This window comes from Chinchilla lanigera, unplaced genomic scaffold, assembly GCF_000276665.1.
Source record: "Chinchilla lanigera isolate Chin_1 unplaced genomic scaffold, ChiLan1.0 scaffold00060, whole genome shotgun sequence".
Classification (NCBI taxonomy): domain Eukaryota; kingdom Metazoa; phylum Chordata; class Mammalia; order Rodentia; family Chinchillidae; genus Chinchilla; species Chinchilla lanigera.
Genome location: NW_004955461.1, coordinates 87,892 through 104,268, shown reverse-complemented (window position 1 = coordinate 104,268; position 16,377 = coordinate 87,892). Strand labels below are relative to the sequence as shown.

At 39.0% G+C, this 16,377-nt stretch overlaps 1 protein-coding gene across 5 annotated transcripts in view; it reads right to left on the bottom strand.

Moving 5' to 3' along the window:
• Nucleotides 1–8,071: 8,071 nt before the first annotated feature.
• Nucleotides 8,072–16,377, bottom strand: part of Znf572 (zinc finger protein 572) — a 56,582-nt gene continuing 48,276 nt past the window's right edge. The window contains exons 1-3 of one of the 5 annotated variants that reach the window (XM_005397979.2): nucleotides 13,997–14,024; nucleotides 12,143–12,256; nucleotides 8,072–11,486 (exon numbers count right to left, since the gene is read on the bottom strand). In XM_005397979.2, the coding sequence (XP_005398036.1) occupies nucleotides 9,994–11,486; nucleotides 12,143–12,224 (1,575 nt within the window). In that variant the 5' untranslated portion in view covers nucleotides 12,225–12,256; nucleotides 13,997–14,024 and the 3' untranslated portion in view covers nucleotides 8,072–9,993. The other 4 variants (XM_005397976.2, XM_005397977.2, XM_005397980.2 and 1 more) reach the window with 4 other exon arrangements.

Here is a 16,377-nt window from a genome sequence, read left to right as displayed (position 1 = left end):
TATGTTGTAAAATGTTGTATGTCTGTTAATGTTTCCCTCCTTTTATCCTTAAAATAAAAAAAATAAAAAAAAAATAAAACAAGGCTTGAGATGTGTTATGTACATGTGCCAACTACACAGAACAAATGTAAGCATTATGCAATGCAAACACGTACTAATAAAAAATAAAGACTGAAATAAAAAACAGAATCCGCTCCTGTATTCAAGGAGTTTATAATCTAGTAGAAATGCATTTCCTAGAAGATTATAGTCTTGGACATTAGCATAAAACATATAAGCATATGATATGCAGTAAATATCTATTGATACCACTATCTGTAAAGCATGGTGTCATACTTCACAGAGCTTATGTTTCATAGAGCAAACCTAACCCACTTTAATCTACAGTTATCTCTATGTCCTCAGATTATTAAATAAGTTTAAAGATGAAGGGTTCAGCAAAGAATAGTCCCAGTCTTGGCAAGAAGACAGGAGTTACCTGAAGAGCTGCACATCTTCCTACAACTGGACTATCCTTATGTTTGTCCCTCTCACTGTTCTATGACCTCTTCTAAACACATGTTGATTTAAAAAAAAAAACGTAAATTAATGTTGCATGAACCAAAGACTATACTGCTTGAAGGGCATTTTATAAACTCAAACAGAATATACAAGTAATGCCAGTTGTCACTGCTATGATTTCAGGAAGTGAGAGACTGCCTAAGATGAACATATGTGACTAAGTATAAAGGGTGACAGTCATAGTATCATCCTCCACCCACCACAAGTGAGGAAACTTTCAGGGGAAAGGCCTATTTACTGCATCTGGAAGAGGACCCAATACTACACTAACTAGCCCCCTTTTGTACTTCTAATTGATCTATTTCCTTGCCAGCTTTTCCCGAACTTCAGGAACAGCAAGCCCTTCAGGCTTACACCCTATGATGTGAACCAAGGCTACCGCTCAAGCAATAATTTTCCTGTGCCACCACAACTTCACACAACAAGGACTATGATAATGAGCAACTGGATCGCAGTTTTATAAATACAGCTTGGCTATGCATGCTTCTTGCTCCTGCTTTTGTTCCCTTCCTACATAATCCTGAAGCTCCCTTCCTACATAATCCTGAAGCTCTTGTCAGTACTCCAAAGACAAGGCTTGAAACACAGCCCCCCATTGTTCCCAGTGTGGTCATGCTAAACAAAACGTTTTTGCGTCATCAACGCTCATCTCTCAGGTTACACTCTGGAGGTGGCAGTGGGTGAATCTGGTCTGCTGGGGCCAGAGTCAGACCTCTGGCTTAGAACCGCAGTAACAGTTTTGGCAACCCAGTCAGGAGGACACCTTCCACAGGCACCACGTTCACTGGAGATTGAGTGTGGTGTGCTCTAAGCAGCCAACTCTGCAGGAATGAGAAAGGAAGGACAGCCTCACACAGCCACAGAAATCACTTTTGTTTCAGGAACCCTCTAACTCTGGTCAACATCGACTTCTCTGACCACTTTTCGGTGACATAGAAAAAACTGTTGTAATCTAACTGAGGTTTGACCCCTAGTTAAGTTCTCTCTACCAGCGTGGGTCTGGCTCGCCCTTTATTTTCCTTGTCATTTGGGCCTCTTCTGAGCTATTTATCTAACACAGAAGTCTAGAAATGTGTAATTTTGTGGTGCCAATTTATAGGGGAAGGACAAAGATGCATACAGAAACGGGTGTTTGGAGAGCTCTTGTAATTTGCATAAGAATAGGAAGTGTTACTTCTACACCCTTTAGTTACAGCTAGTAATTCTATACCACCTCTACCTAGGTGGTATAGAGAGAATTTTGGTATACTTATAGTTACAACCTATGACTAAGAAGAAATGATCTATTACTATAATACAGTTTGATCTGTGTTTTCTGCTCTTCAAAGAAAACATGGCCTGTAGATGGCTCATTAAATTACTGTAGTATTTTACAAATAGAATTGTTTTATCAAAGATCAGGAAAATGGGATGAGATACCATACATTTACCATATTTGATTGGTTTTATACAATCAAGATTCCTTTGGAAGGAGCCAAATTTGTGCTACAAAAATCATGGATACTAGAGCTAAAGCAAAAGCCCCTGTCAGATGACACTAGAATACTGTAAGGAAAGAAAGAGTGTTTCTGCCTCCTCTAGGTCCTCTACCCAACTTAGGACTCACCAGCACCTCCCCCGGCCAGTTGATCTGCTGAGAAGTCAAGAGACCTCCACTCCCACAGTATGACAATAAGTCTGAAATGGTCTCCCTCTTTAAAACCATTTTGGCCAGAGCCCACCCCCTGGGGACAGGGTAATTCTCACTGATACACTATCCTGTGGGAATGAGGTATGATTAAAAAAAAAAAAAAAAAAGATAGGAAACAGAGAATATCACAACTAAAAATTGTACCTTTAAAAAAAAGACTACAATTTCTAGACCCAGACAGTTACCAAAGGCTATCAGCATTCCCTTTGTTAATTTAGGTTCCTTTCCTTCCAGGCCTATTACATCCAAATTTCTTAAGGATATTTTAGGTCCATAAATTGGTTTAGTTAAAAAATTAAAGAGAGGAAACTGATCTTAAGATAAATGAACAAGTTGGGGAGAATTCAAAGAATGCTTAAATTATCTATCTTAAAAGAAAAAAACCTGGGCTCATACCTATAAATTGGGCTAGTTTCTTTCTGAGGGGTGGGCACTTTTTTCTGGGGTTTCCAACTCTTCAAGGAAAGCATGAATGTTCCAGTTTCAAGAAATAATCTGCCTCCCTCTTCAAGGGCCCACACTATTTTCTGGATTAAACACTTTTAAATTTCTGCCTAATAAATTACATTCTGCCTATTACTGATGAATCCTTAAAATTCTTTTTCTGCAATGAGAGTCAGTGAACCTGCATACTTATTCTGGAGGTAGGGCAGCTTTAGGTTTAGAAACCTTCTCAGACCCTGTCTAGTGACAGTGATGGTCAACCAGCTGGTTATTTGGATTTATACCCTGTTCTCAACTTTTGATTTGCTAAACTGGAAAAATTCTAACCTTTTTTTTACTGTGAAGACCCTCAGAAGACAGAACTTTTTACTAGCAACTTCACTACCCACTACCCTACCTGGACCAACACACAGGCTTTGCTTGATACAGTGTCAATGGACGAGGGGGCGTTCTGCTATATGAGGAAATGCACCTTCACCAGGGTGACCCCCACAACACTCTGGACCAGCAAGATATATACCATTGGTGGAACCAAATTACAATCTAAAGACACCAACAGAGTCCAACTAGACCCCCAGCTTTAGTATATCCCGGGAGGACCTAGATAAGGGGTACCAAGCCAGAGAGTTTAAATAAAATGTGGGCATTCATAGTTATTTTACCATTTTTAAAGGCTATAGTTCAACTGAATGGTGGACTTGTAGTATAACATTAACTTTCCACCTCGCACTCAACGCATATGTTAGGTATTCTAACCACTTTACATGTCTTAAAGAATACCATTCTTTCACCTATCCAAATATAGCTTCAAAAGTCTCTTTCAAGTGCAAACATATATACTCTTATCGTGATTCCCTTGACCACTAACCTTCTTTAATCTTTACATATTTGTTAATCAGTTTTACCTGGAGGAACTGTTTCTAGCAACTCCAAGAGCACTGGATCCTGTCAAACAAAACCATTGTATCAGTCTTCAAACATACCCAGCTATTTTTAGACCTGAGATGGATGGACAACAGGACCACCATTCCTGGGATGATGTTTCCAGACCCTTTCTTCTATTAAAATCAAATATGAAGATCTCTACTTTCTCCCTGGCGGCACATTCCTCTCTTAAAACTCGTCCACTGCTCTCTTGCAGTGTACCGATAAACTCTTGGTTTTTCTACATTTCTTGACCATAGCTAAATTCTTTCACCGCTCAGTACCAGCCTTTCACACATCATGCCTCCCACAACATAAAATATAACAACTACAGTAAGGGGTGACCAAGGACCCTCTCCGCCTGGTTGGGATGAATATCAGACTTACAGACAATATACTGACTTAGACCTGGAAAGCTCCTAAAAATGTACAGATGGTCATTATAACTTTTATTGCACAAAGAACTCCTGACATACATGGTAATTACAAAGTACTGATGTAGCTGCTGGAATGAACCCCTCCCAATTGCTGGATATAATTTATAAAATGTATAACAACTGGGAAGTAAAGAGAGGCCGTAAGCAGAGATCTAGAGCTGCAGGCTCTACCCTCAAAGGAAACAAAACTGTAGGAAAGAATCAATACAGGTATTGTAGAAAAAAAGATCCATATAAGAGGAACTGTCTAAATTCTTTGGCAAAAAAGGCCAGCTCAGTAAGGGGAAAAAGTATTAGACAGTAAAAGACTGAGGACTGAGGAGGTCTGGGTGCTTCCACAATCCTTTCAGTTCCAATCATTATTTCCCCACAGGAGCCCCAGTACAAGTAACAGTGGGAAATAAACACATAGACTTCCTGTTTGACACTGCGGCCTTATATATGATCCTGGTTGACCCCCTTAACAAAAAAAAACAAAAACAAATGACTATATATATCAATTACAGGAGTATTAAGAAAGTTCTGGGAATAGTTATTGTTCTTTTTATATTGTCTTTTGCTTTTGGTGTTTGTTTTTTTTACAGTTTCTGGAATGCAGCCTAGATTTACATTTAATGCAGTTTTCTTTATGTACCAGGAAGCTCAATCCCACTATTGCGTAGACACTTACTGTACGAACCAAATGTCCAAGTTCACCTTTTCCCCAGAAAAATGACAGATCAAGTACAGGTGCCATGGAAAGAAGTACTTTACCTTCAGGTGTTGCTAAAAAGTAGTAGTCATCTGAGGATGAGTCAGTGTACCCAGAAATTCACAGATTTGTCAGCCAGGTGGAATGGGCCAAGGCATTTATGAAGCAAAGTTAAAAACACCCTGTTAACTAAGGTTCTCTTAAAGGAAGGTACTCCAAATCCCAAATAAGATAATACCCTTTGTGAAGAAAAGCACTTGGGGCAATCCAACCTATCTTTCTGAGAGAAGATAAAAGAAATAAAGATAAGTAGAAAACAGAAGGAAAATTGTAATTTTAAAAATCATACTTGTATAAGGGACAGCAACTTCAGGACCAAAAGTTGCTCAAGGTTACCAATCTCTACTCCTTAGGCTTGTTTATGCTTCCTAGGGTTGTTTGTTTTCTCTTCTAGGCCCGTCATACCCCAAATCCCTTAAGGATACTATAAATCCATAAATTAGCTTAGTTGATAAGGTAAAGATCAGAAACCTGAACTTAAAATAGAGAAACAGATTCAAAGAGTCCAAAGAATGTTTTCCAGCAAAACATCTCAGATCATCCATTTTAAAAAAGAAAAATGCAACAGACTGGGTCCTTGCTTATCTCCTATAAAATGCACAATGATTTCACCTGTAAAATGAGCAATGCTCTTTCTACCTGTGGGTTGGCCATTGCTTTTTTCTTGTAAATCAAGCCAAAACTTTCTACAGATTTACAAATTCTACAATTTCTACCCACAAAACCACATAAATACCCCTAGCCTGACACCATAGGTCACCTCTCGAGGATTGTGTTCTAGTTTGAGTGTGTACTTTAAACTGTTTAACAAACCTGTTTAGTCCTCTCACTCACACATCCTGAAATCGTTTCCTTTAGCAAGAGTCAAGAACCTACTCAGTGGGCTGTGTTGAGGTATCCATCTTCCTCTTTGGGAGGACTCCTGGACCCTGTCCCATGATGCTCCAAGTTTCTAAAGTGTAGCTTAATTCAGCCTTGCCAGCCTCATTTTGGATAGGATCCAACAAGCCTAGGATCCAACAAACTTCTCTCTAGGGAATAGAGATTGGTAACCTTGAGCAACTTTTTGTCCAGAAGTTGCAGTCCCTTACACAAGTATGATTTTTAAAATTACAATTTTCCTTCTGTTTTCTATGTATCTTTGTTTCTTCTATCTTCTCTCAGAAGGATAGGTTGGATCCTATCGAATATGAGGTTGCCAGCTTCATTTTGGAGTACTCCCATCTTGCTAATAAAAAGGTTGGTGGGGGGGCAAGGAGGGAAAGGGAAAGTAAAAAGAATTAAGATGTCTTATGTACAGGTACCACTCCCCACAATCAAGGTAATCATTATGTAATACAAACACATACTAACAACGTTAAAAAAAAGTTTCAGTCTGACGAATATTATTTTGTTCCATATCTACAAGCCATTAAAGAAATTGTCCAGGATATTCACTCTACTTGGCTTAATTTTATACTCTTTGAAATGCATTGCCTGCAGAATGCAAATGCTCTACTGTACTTGATCTAGAAAATGCCTTCTTTTGTATTCCACTCAGAAGGGAATTACAGTCACTTTTTGCCTTTGAATGTACACACCTGCAATCAAAAACCACTCTCCATTTCTGCTGAGCAGTGCCCATGACTTTTGGAGAAATATTGGCTAGAGACCTTAGAATGTTACAGTTGAGCCAGGGAACCATGGTACAGTATGTAGATGACTAGACAACTGCAGCCTGACTCACGAACTCTGCCTGGAAAACACCACATGGACTCTTACCCACTTTGCTAAGTATAGTTATATGGTATCTTCTACTAAAGCACATATCCAATTACAATGTCAACGAAGTCTGGAGACTGACCAAAAAAGGGCCATTGCCAATCTTCAGTCCCTGGGACCTGCAAGCAGTTTCAAGGATTCCTAAGGAAGCCAAGTTTTTCAGAATAAGGATACCTAACTTTGGTATTCTCACAGCAAAGCCCCTACATGAAAGAAGCTCCAACTCAAATAGATGTTGAGCCATTAATCTGGACAACAGAATGCTACAATGCTTTCAAAATTTTCAAGGTCAGATTAGTGTCTCTTCCCACATCTCCGCTTTTTTAGATGCTTAACTTTAAAAAATAAAAGCTATACAAACCATTCCTTTAATTAAAAAGTAACTAAAAAATCATTCATAAATAAGGACCCTTTCTTTATTCATGTTCTACCAAATCCTGTGTCAGCAAGAAAAACACAGAACACAAAATATTACTTCTCACAGAGCTAAACAAAGAACCGATGTGTTGACTGATGAAACTGAGGCAAAGGCACCAACAGGATTAAATTTGACTGTTATGCTCTTCATCATAAGGGACAAATCTCTCCTCTATTTTCATTTTCTATCCAAAGATAAGGATTCTAGCCAAATTACTAACAGGGCCTATCTTAATTATAAAAATATGAAATCTATATTCCTGTAGATGTCAAGGTTTATGAAATGTTATATGCAACTGTCAATAATTATAAAATATAGCAAAGGCAGATGGTGACAGAACATATATTGTACCTGTTGTTAATCCCTTCTGCAAATAGATTTAAATTTATACTTCCTGTTTTCTTTCCTTTGTTTCACAAAAAAAACAACAAAAAATGTAGTAACATCTGCTTTTGTTATAGCTTCTACACGTATAGCAAATAAAAGTGTTTTTGATAGTCTGCAACCTTAAAACACAGAACAGTCTTGTCCTGAGGTTGATCACAAACCACTTTCAAGTAGGATGAGTTTGGAGCTTGTTATGGTTTGTGTCTAGATGTCCCCCCAAAGCCTCATGTGGTCACAGAGTTTTTTCAGAGGTGGCTGAATCGAGAGTGTGATTGATTCATAGTGCAATGCTGGAATTAAGTGTCCTGGGTGATTGCTGAATTAGTCCACTATTTCAATTGGCACAGGCCTTGTGTTGTATCCAGTAGACTGGACAACATGAGAGACAGAAAAAGGCCTGTCTTATGCTCACTTGTTGCTTTTGCTGTTTTCTGCCACCATGAAATATTGCTCATCTGCCATGTGCCACTCTGCCTTGAAGCCAGCCCGTATGGACTGAAACCTCCACAAACTGTGAACTAAATAAACCTTTCCTTCCTTAACTTGTGGGTGTTGGGTGTTTTTGTGTCAGCAACAAGAAAAGTAACTAAGACAGAGCTATATTGCTGTTTCTATGCTTAAAACATGTGAATGGCATTTTTAATTTGTTTCACTTAATACTATTACCACTGAGAACTTCTTCTATTTTAAACACTGTGTTAAATGCTTTACAAACATTTATTTAATCCTTACAGTAGCCTTGGAAGGTAGGCACTACCTTCACTTTACAGATACAGAAACTGAGAGTCAGTGGTTATGTGCCACAGATTATTTCACTGATGATTTACCACTACATCATAGCTGCTGCCTTGCAATTGAATCTCAGCCTCAAGAGTAAACCAGTAATTCTCAAACATTAACTGAACACTTAGTTGTTTGTGATAAAAAAAATAAACAAACTATAAAAACTTGTCCTGAGATATTACAATTTAGGAGAACTTGGGCAATACCACATCACATAGAAGGTAGAAAGACACATAGTGACAGGTGCATAAAAGCCAGTGATGCCCAAAAATGTATTCCCTTTTCATGAAAGAAGACTATTACCCCAACTACTTCTTAAATAACTGTTAGTCTTGCTTTATTTTAACATCATATAACAATACAAAAAGACACAATTGCCTCACCAGTATCAAGGGTACCACAATCAAGAAGTAAATAATCCTCATGCAAATAGATTATCTGCCAATTACAGCCCTTTGCAGCAGCCATAATATTGCCTGTCTGGCTCCAAATTCCTAATATCCACCTCCACAAATTCTTCATAACATACAAAGGTAGAAATGCATATATTTTTAAATCCACCAGTGAGATAAAATCCTGGACAACACAGACTCCTGACCTTCCTATACGTACACTGTTTGCACCAGTAGGGAAAAATGGGAAGGAGGAATATCCTAACACTTTCCAAAGCATTATTCCCATAGAACACATGATGAGGTTTCAGCAGATCCATAGACAAAATATATCACAAGCAGAGGAAAACTGCCAACCCTAGAGCTAATGAATCTTGGTGTCCAAAGGCAAACCATCCATGGACATTGGCTCAGAATGAGTGGGTTAATTATTAGAAAAATAACCCAGTTCCTGATATGACCAGGCCTTATGTAAAGAGAAAACTTAGGGAAAGATTTTGTCAAAAAACTGAAAAGTCATACATAGGATCCCACTTACTATTCTGGCTTTACTGAACACAGTGAAATCATCACTAGATCACATCACTGGTTTAACATAAACATATAATCACTAAAATACCTGATCTTGCCCTAGTAAAAATTTTAAAAAATTCAATCTCATTTCTATTCAATTGCAATTTCTTTTGGAGAATAAAACCAATGAAGCACATTCCTACTTGTAAGAAAAAAATAAATTAAAAAAAATATATATATCTCAGTCTGTTAAGAATTATGCTCTTGAAAAAACTTTCTATGATGATATCCAATATAGTAGCCAGTAATCACGTGACTACTGAGTACTTAGTAAGTGGCTAGTGCAACTAAGAAACTGTATTTCCAATTTCATTAAATATTAATTATTAATACGTTTACATAGTCAAATATGGCTACAGGTGACAATAATGGATACTACAGTTTTAGATGCTATAAACATTAATTTTTAGCAAAAATGCATTTTAAAAAAGAATTTTCTTAAGATTCAATAAAACAGACACAAAATCACATTATTTGTTTAAAAAGACCTTTCACTAGGCAACAACTTGAAGCCAGTAATGATCCTGACTCAATGAGGTAATACAAAAAAAGGTAATTCATTGGCACGCCTAGCTTCACGCTCTCACATGGCCTTTTGCTTGCTCCCAGGGTTACTCTTTATATTTTCCTTTGGAGCTATCCCTAAGTTTCAAAAAAAATTTTCCTTTATCTTCATCATTGGCAGTGTCTCTCACTGGACAGGTCTGATAACCTCGGGCCCTGAGAGGTTGACTTTTTGCAGATGTTTGGCAAACACACTAAATAGAACTTCATAGTATATATTATTATACAATCATTATACAGGTTTGATGGTTCTTAACTGTAATGGTTCAGTGAGGGAAAACAAAACAAGACTCAGCAGGCGCTTGGATTCAGGAAGGTGGATTTGAGACTGAAAATGAAGGGATGTGGGCCATTTCCCCTGAACAGCTTTTCCAAGTCAGTTCATGAGGAAAATCTATCATTTCAGGAGACTCAAAAGACTTTTCTAAGTGAATTTTCCGATGTTGAGTGAGGTAGGCACTTCTGGTGTAGCATTTCTCACAGTCAGCACATTTGTAAGGTTTTTCTCCTTTGTGGATCCGCCGGTGCCTATTAAGGTTAAAGCTCTGACTGAAACACTCACCACAGTCAGGACATTTATAAGGTTTCTCTCCTGTGTGGGTCCTCCGGTGAATCACCAGGGCAGAACTCTGACTAAAAGTTTTCCAGCAAAGAGAACATCTGTAAGGCTTTTCTCCTGTATGTGTCCTCTGATGTCTAATGAGATGGGTGCTAAGGCCAAAACTCTTCCCACATTCACAGCATTTATATGGCTTCTCTCCTCTGCACTCTTCTATCACACTGCAGCTGTGATGCAAACTTTCTCCATTTTCAGAACCTCCACAGGATTTTTCCCCTGTGTGCATTTCCTGGTGTGTTGTAAGATTTGAACTTCGACTAAAATTCTTCCCACAGTTTGGACAAGGATAGGATTTTTCTCCTGTATGGATTCTCCGATGCTTTATTAGAGTCGAATTATAACCAAAGCTTCTTCCACATTCCAGACATTTGTAGGGCTTTTCACCTGTATGTGTCCGCTGGTGGCGAATCAGGCTGGAACTCTGACTAAAACTGCTCCCACAGTCCTGACATTCATAGGGTTTTTCTCCAGTGTGAGTCCTCTGATGTTCTATTAAAACATAGCTATAGCTGAAGCCTTTTCCACAGACAGGACACTCATATGGTTTTTCCCCTGTATGTGACCTGTGATGCTGAATAAGGTGAGAACTGCTACTGAAACTCTTCCCACACTCAGGACATTTATAGGGTTTCTCTCCCGTGTGAGTTCTTTCATGGATAATAAGATGGGAAGTATTGCTGAAGCTTTTCTCACATTCAGCACATTGGTAAGGCTTTTCCCCTGTGTGTGTTCTCAGATGCTGAATCAGGTGTGAACTGTTACAAAAGCATTTCCCACACTCAGAGCACTTATAAGGCTTTTCTCCAGAATGGGTCCTCTGATGCGTACGCAAATGAGAACTATTACTGAAGCTTTTCCAACAATGGGAACATGTGTAAGGTTTGTCTCCTTGCTGGATAGAGGCACTAGCGTGTTCTCCTGGGTCCCCTAACCCATGATTGGACTTCTTCTCCTCTTGCTCTGTGAAATTTCCCCAAATCTCAGACTTGCCGTCATTCTCAGAGAAACTCTGAGCCAAAATCTCACCTTCTTGGGACAATGTCAACAGTATTTCTTCTGTATCCTCATGCTTAGAATTTTGTGGGCCATGTCTTTTAGACCATTTTGAAGCTCTCTCTTTAAGCTTATCTGCCTTAGGATTATAATGTTGAACAGTTCCAAAATTATTCTTACTTTCATCTCCTGGAAGAATAAACAAATACTCTAAACATATCCCCTAATCTCTACCAGAAAAGAAAATTCCAAATTGCAGTGGAAGAGAAGGAATAACAATGTAAAATCTCACTAATTATTCTACATAAAAGTGTTTATTTCTTTTATTGTATGTGTTCACCAAAAGCAGATAAAATTTATTGTCCTTATTAACAACTATTGTTAATATTTGAAGTTATCTGAACCATTGTTAGCAATTGCCAAGGAGGGCATCAACCTAAAAATAAATGCACTAAACTTTATCCTGTGAGACACACAAGCAAATGGGGACCTAAGTAAGGATAAAACAAGATCCCATTATAAGTGAAAAACTAAACAGCTTAGTTAAGATATAAGCAAATATAGGGATAACAATAGCCAATATTTGTTAAGAACAGTAGCTTTGCCAAGCTACTGTGATACCAAATGTGGTATCTCATTAATCCTAAAATATCTGTGATGACATCATCACTCATTTTTTTATCTTAGATGAGAAAATTCAGGGTGAAGGAATTAGCAGTTTGTGTCAGTACAGAATCAAATTAAGGTTTTTTTTCTCATTCTAATATCCTGGTTTTTTCTCCATACTTTCTAGGACATCTTATAACAAATTTCCTAAGGATTGAGATCATCTCCTGAGCTCTCACCTGTAAAGGGGCTTTTCAAATTCTCCCTCTTCATGATGCCTTTAGAATCTGAGACCAACAGTTCTTTTCCTTGCTCCATCATAATGATCACAGCCAGGTTTAGGATCTTAAAACCTGTAGAAGGAAAGCAGGGGTCATGTCTGGAGGCATGTGTTATATTTATTCCTTCTCCTTTCCAACCAATGAAACTTAACAATTGTAGACATAGAAGATTCTACAAAACATACTGAAAACATGAAACATGGCCCTTGTCTAAAAATCTTATACCATATCCAAATAATGTGACTTATCTAATCTAAGAAAATAAAAAATTTAAATTATATAACTAAAATCACTATTCACTATAACTCTCTTCACATGGAAGGCCTAAGGACCAAGCTTCAAAGGTAGAAGGCAAACAAATATTCATTGTCCACTCATAGCTTAGAAACACTTTCAAGAAATCAATATGCAAGCAAAAGGAGCTAAAGAAGAGAAAGCACAGGGAAAGTTAAAGATGTATATTAGCAGGAACACGAAATTAAGATAAAAGAGGACTGTCAATACTGTCAACAATCCCTAAATAAAAAGGTCAAATGAGGGACTTACTCCTTCCTTGCTTTAACTTTCTATCAGGATCACAACATATAGTTCAGCCTACACTTTATCTTCTAGATTCAACTACAATTTCTGAACTACTTTAAAGAACTAGAAACTGTGATCTAGCACTGACAGGCTGTTACAGAGACTTGGCATGTTTCAAAATTAAAGAATGTAACTTGGGCAAAAATAAAAGGCTAAAAGGACATACAATAGCATCCATATAAAAAACAAAAACCAATATAATCTTCACCCTAAGTGCCTATTATGTGCCAAGTAGCAAACCTGCACATATTTCTCATATAATTCTCACAACGAGCCTAGTGCTTATGAACAAATTAACTGTTTTATCTGTAAAAACATTATGAATAGCTCTACAGATAAAAGGGCACTGAGAAACTCAAGTTTACACAACCACAAAATGGTAAGCAGGACATTAGTCTAAGCTTGACTTTTATACCACCTATTGTGGTAAACTAGAGCACGAAGCAGCACTGGGTATAATCTCCACGTGCAAACGGTCTTCAAAGAGCACCTTTATTGACTGTATTACTAAATCGAAACTCTCAAACTTTATATAACAGTGGGTTGGCATTCTGTCAGCACACTCAGCAACCAGGGGTTTGTTACAAAGGTGAAAGTAGAACAAACGAACACAGCTCTAGGGTTCCAGTGCAAAATGCACCTGAATGAAAAACACAAGATTCCTGTTCCACCACTTTCCCCTAAGATACTACTTATTACATTTGACCGTTACGGGGCCCTCAGAACAATGACACTGCAAAACGGGAGCAAATTCAGTCCACAAATGGTACTAAACATCTGCCCTTCAGATTGGGCTCTACAGACAGGGCTGTTTTCACCGCTACCATGCCAAGAGGTGATCCGGATGGGGCCGTGCTCTGAATGAGAAAGCCCTCCGGAGAAAACGCACTGCCTGGAGCTCAGCGCTGGGGTGCACTGCAGGGGAAGCTCCAGGAGCCAGCCAGTCCCCAGCGCACGAGCCTTCGAGCACCGCGCGTGCTGCGGCCCTGCTGGGCCTTCGCCCCTGCAGGAAGCCTCCGGGACGTACCCCGCAGCCTGGGCGGTGAGGTTTTCCCGTTACCCGCAGCCTGCGGCTCCCTTCTCCCCCAGGAGGAACTCGCTATTCTAGGGGGCCGCACACTCGGAGCTCCGCACCCTTAACAGCCCTGGCGGTCCCGGCGGGAGGAGATCCTGCTACTTCAGATCTCGCCAACCTACAGTACTGAACTCTCAAACCCGGAAGACACGCACCAGAAATTACCACTTCTTCCCGCGCCCGCTTTGCTGGGGCCTCTCTAGGAAACAATGGGTGTCCAGCTCTTGTTGATCTTAACCCTTGGCGCGCCGGTCCAGAGGAAGTGTGCTGGTTGTTTCCTTTCTTGTAATGTGATTCTTGCCAACTGCGGTCCGCATTGTCTCATTTGTTAGGCTCCTTAAGACAGGGGCCTGACTGAAGCTTATATTTTTCTTTGTCTTCGGGTAGCATCAGATTTATCATCGTAATAATTAAAATTAAAATCAATTTAGTATTTTTATATTTAGCATTTAATTTGGAGAATACTGGGAGATGTACTATAAACTATCAAATATTTATGTAACGAGTTACTGTACATTAAAAATAAAATTTAAAAAAATTTTACTCCATGTGAACTAGTGAAAGTCACACGAAATATCTCTCAATTTTCACAATAAATTCCTTGTGGTTCTATTTACTTTATTTACATATTAAAACAAAACTTTATAAATCACCATGGAAAAGTCAACTGCTCTTATCTGAGATTTTTCTTCACGCTATTTTATAAAAAGGTAAGGAGTTAAATACCTGGAATATAGCTTTCCACGAAACACACCCTTAGTGCTTCCCTGACTTATTAAACTTACAAGTGTCCTCAGTATGAATGCTCCAAGTCTTCCATGGCATACTACATTAGTGCATTTACTACTCCTCATTCCTTCCTTGTCTTGTGGGGCTGGCTGTTGAAAGCTTTAACAACCCCATTCCAAATCACTGCTCTCTCCCATTTGACCTTCTTGGTGTGGGTCAATTTTTAGAACCTCCTACCTTTAACTCCTTACCTTTAACTTAACTGTTTGCAACAGCCTCCAAGGCCTTGTGACATCAACTTTTGTGAGAAAGCCTCTAACACATTTTCACTTAGATTTCTCCCTGTGCATTTATGGGAAGCCCCCAGCAGTAGGACTTCCCACACTCAGACCATTTCCATGGCTTCTCTTCCATATGAACTCTGTGGTGTTCACTGATAAGATTTCTGAGTGAAGGCTTTGCCACACTCACTGAACTTAAAAGATGTCTCCCCTGAATGGGTTTTCTAATGAATCCAAAAGGATGCCTTTCTGGAATAGGCTTTTTCACCTTCGCTGACTCATCACTTGCTCACACAAGCAGCACTTATAAGTTAGCTCTCCCTTGTTGGCAGCCACCTGTGTATAATGAGGAAGGGCTTGCTGCTGAAAACCTTGCACTCACTGCACCCCTAGAACTTCTTTCCACACTGGGCTGCAGATGAGCAATGAGCTGCTCCTTCCTCCCAAAGAGTTTCCCACACTGGCTGTACTGACAAGGTTGTTTCTTATGTGAACTCCTTGATGCACAATGAACTTTTCTTCATGATGAAGGCTTTCCCACTTCATTGATAGAGCTTCTCTCCTGTATGCATTCTGACACAAACCAGGAGGTAGGACTTGCTCCTAAAGGCCTTGCCACACTCATTTTACTTATGTGGTTTCACTCCCGTATGACTTCTCTGATGTACAATAAATGGGGACTTAAAACAGAATGCTGTCTTCCCATATTTGCTGCGCTAATTGGGCTTCACTCTTGTGTGACTTATTTGGTGTAAGATGAGCTAAGATTTCCAACTATAGGCCTTCCACATTCACTTAACCCATAGAGTTTCCCTCTTGTGTGGACTTCCTGGTGGATGATTAGCTGTGACCTGAAAGAGATTTTCTATATTCACTACACTACATTCACTACACAAATAGGGATTTTCTCCTGTTTGAATTCTCTGACAAGTATTGAAGTTTCTCTTATATTTAGTGCATTCATAAGGTTTCTCCCCATGTAGATTCTGAGATGTACAATATGACTTACTATGAAAAGCTTTGCCACATTCATCACACAGTTTTTTTCCTATGCCATGAAGAAAATATGACTCCTCACAACCATGAAATGTATTAGGATTCTTTCTTACATAACCTCTGCTTAAATCTGAGTTTGGAGTCATGTTTTTCCCATGTGTGCTATACTTGTAGAGTCTTTGTCTTGAAGAAACATGGGTTTTTCTTAGCTGCAGTTTTCCAGACACATCACATACATAGCTTCTCTTAACACCTTCAAGCTCATCTTAATTTTTCTGGTACTATTCTCCCCAACCTACGTGCACAGCTCAGAGTGGACATTTTGGCATTTGTTACCCATAGCTCTTCTCCTTCTCCTGTAATCTCCCAACTTGAAAATTAAATTAGTCTTAGTGCAATGATACTCCTCTGATAATAGGTTGCTGTTGTTTTCCAAGATCAGCTCCTTGTATAGGTACCTCTGTGCTGAGTACAGTAGACACACTCTTCCCAGGAAAACTTCATAGATTCATCCTTGAATGACAGTGATC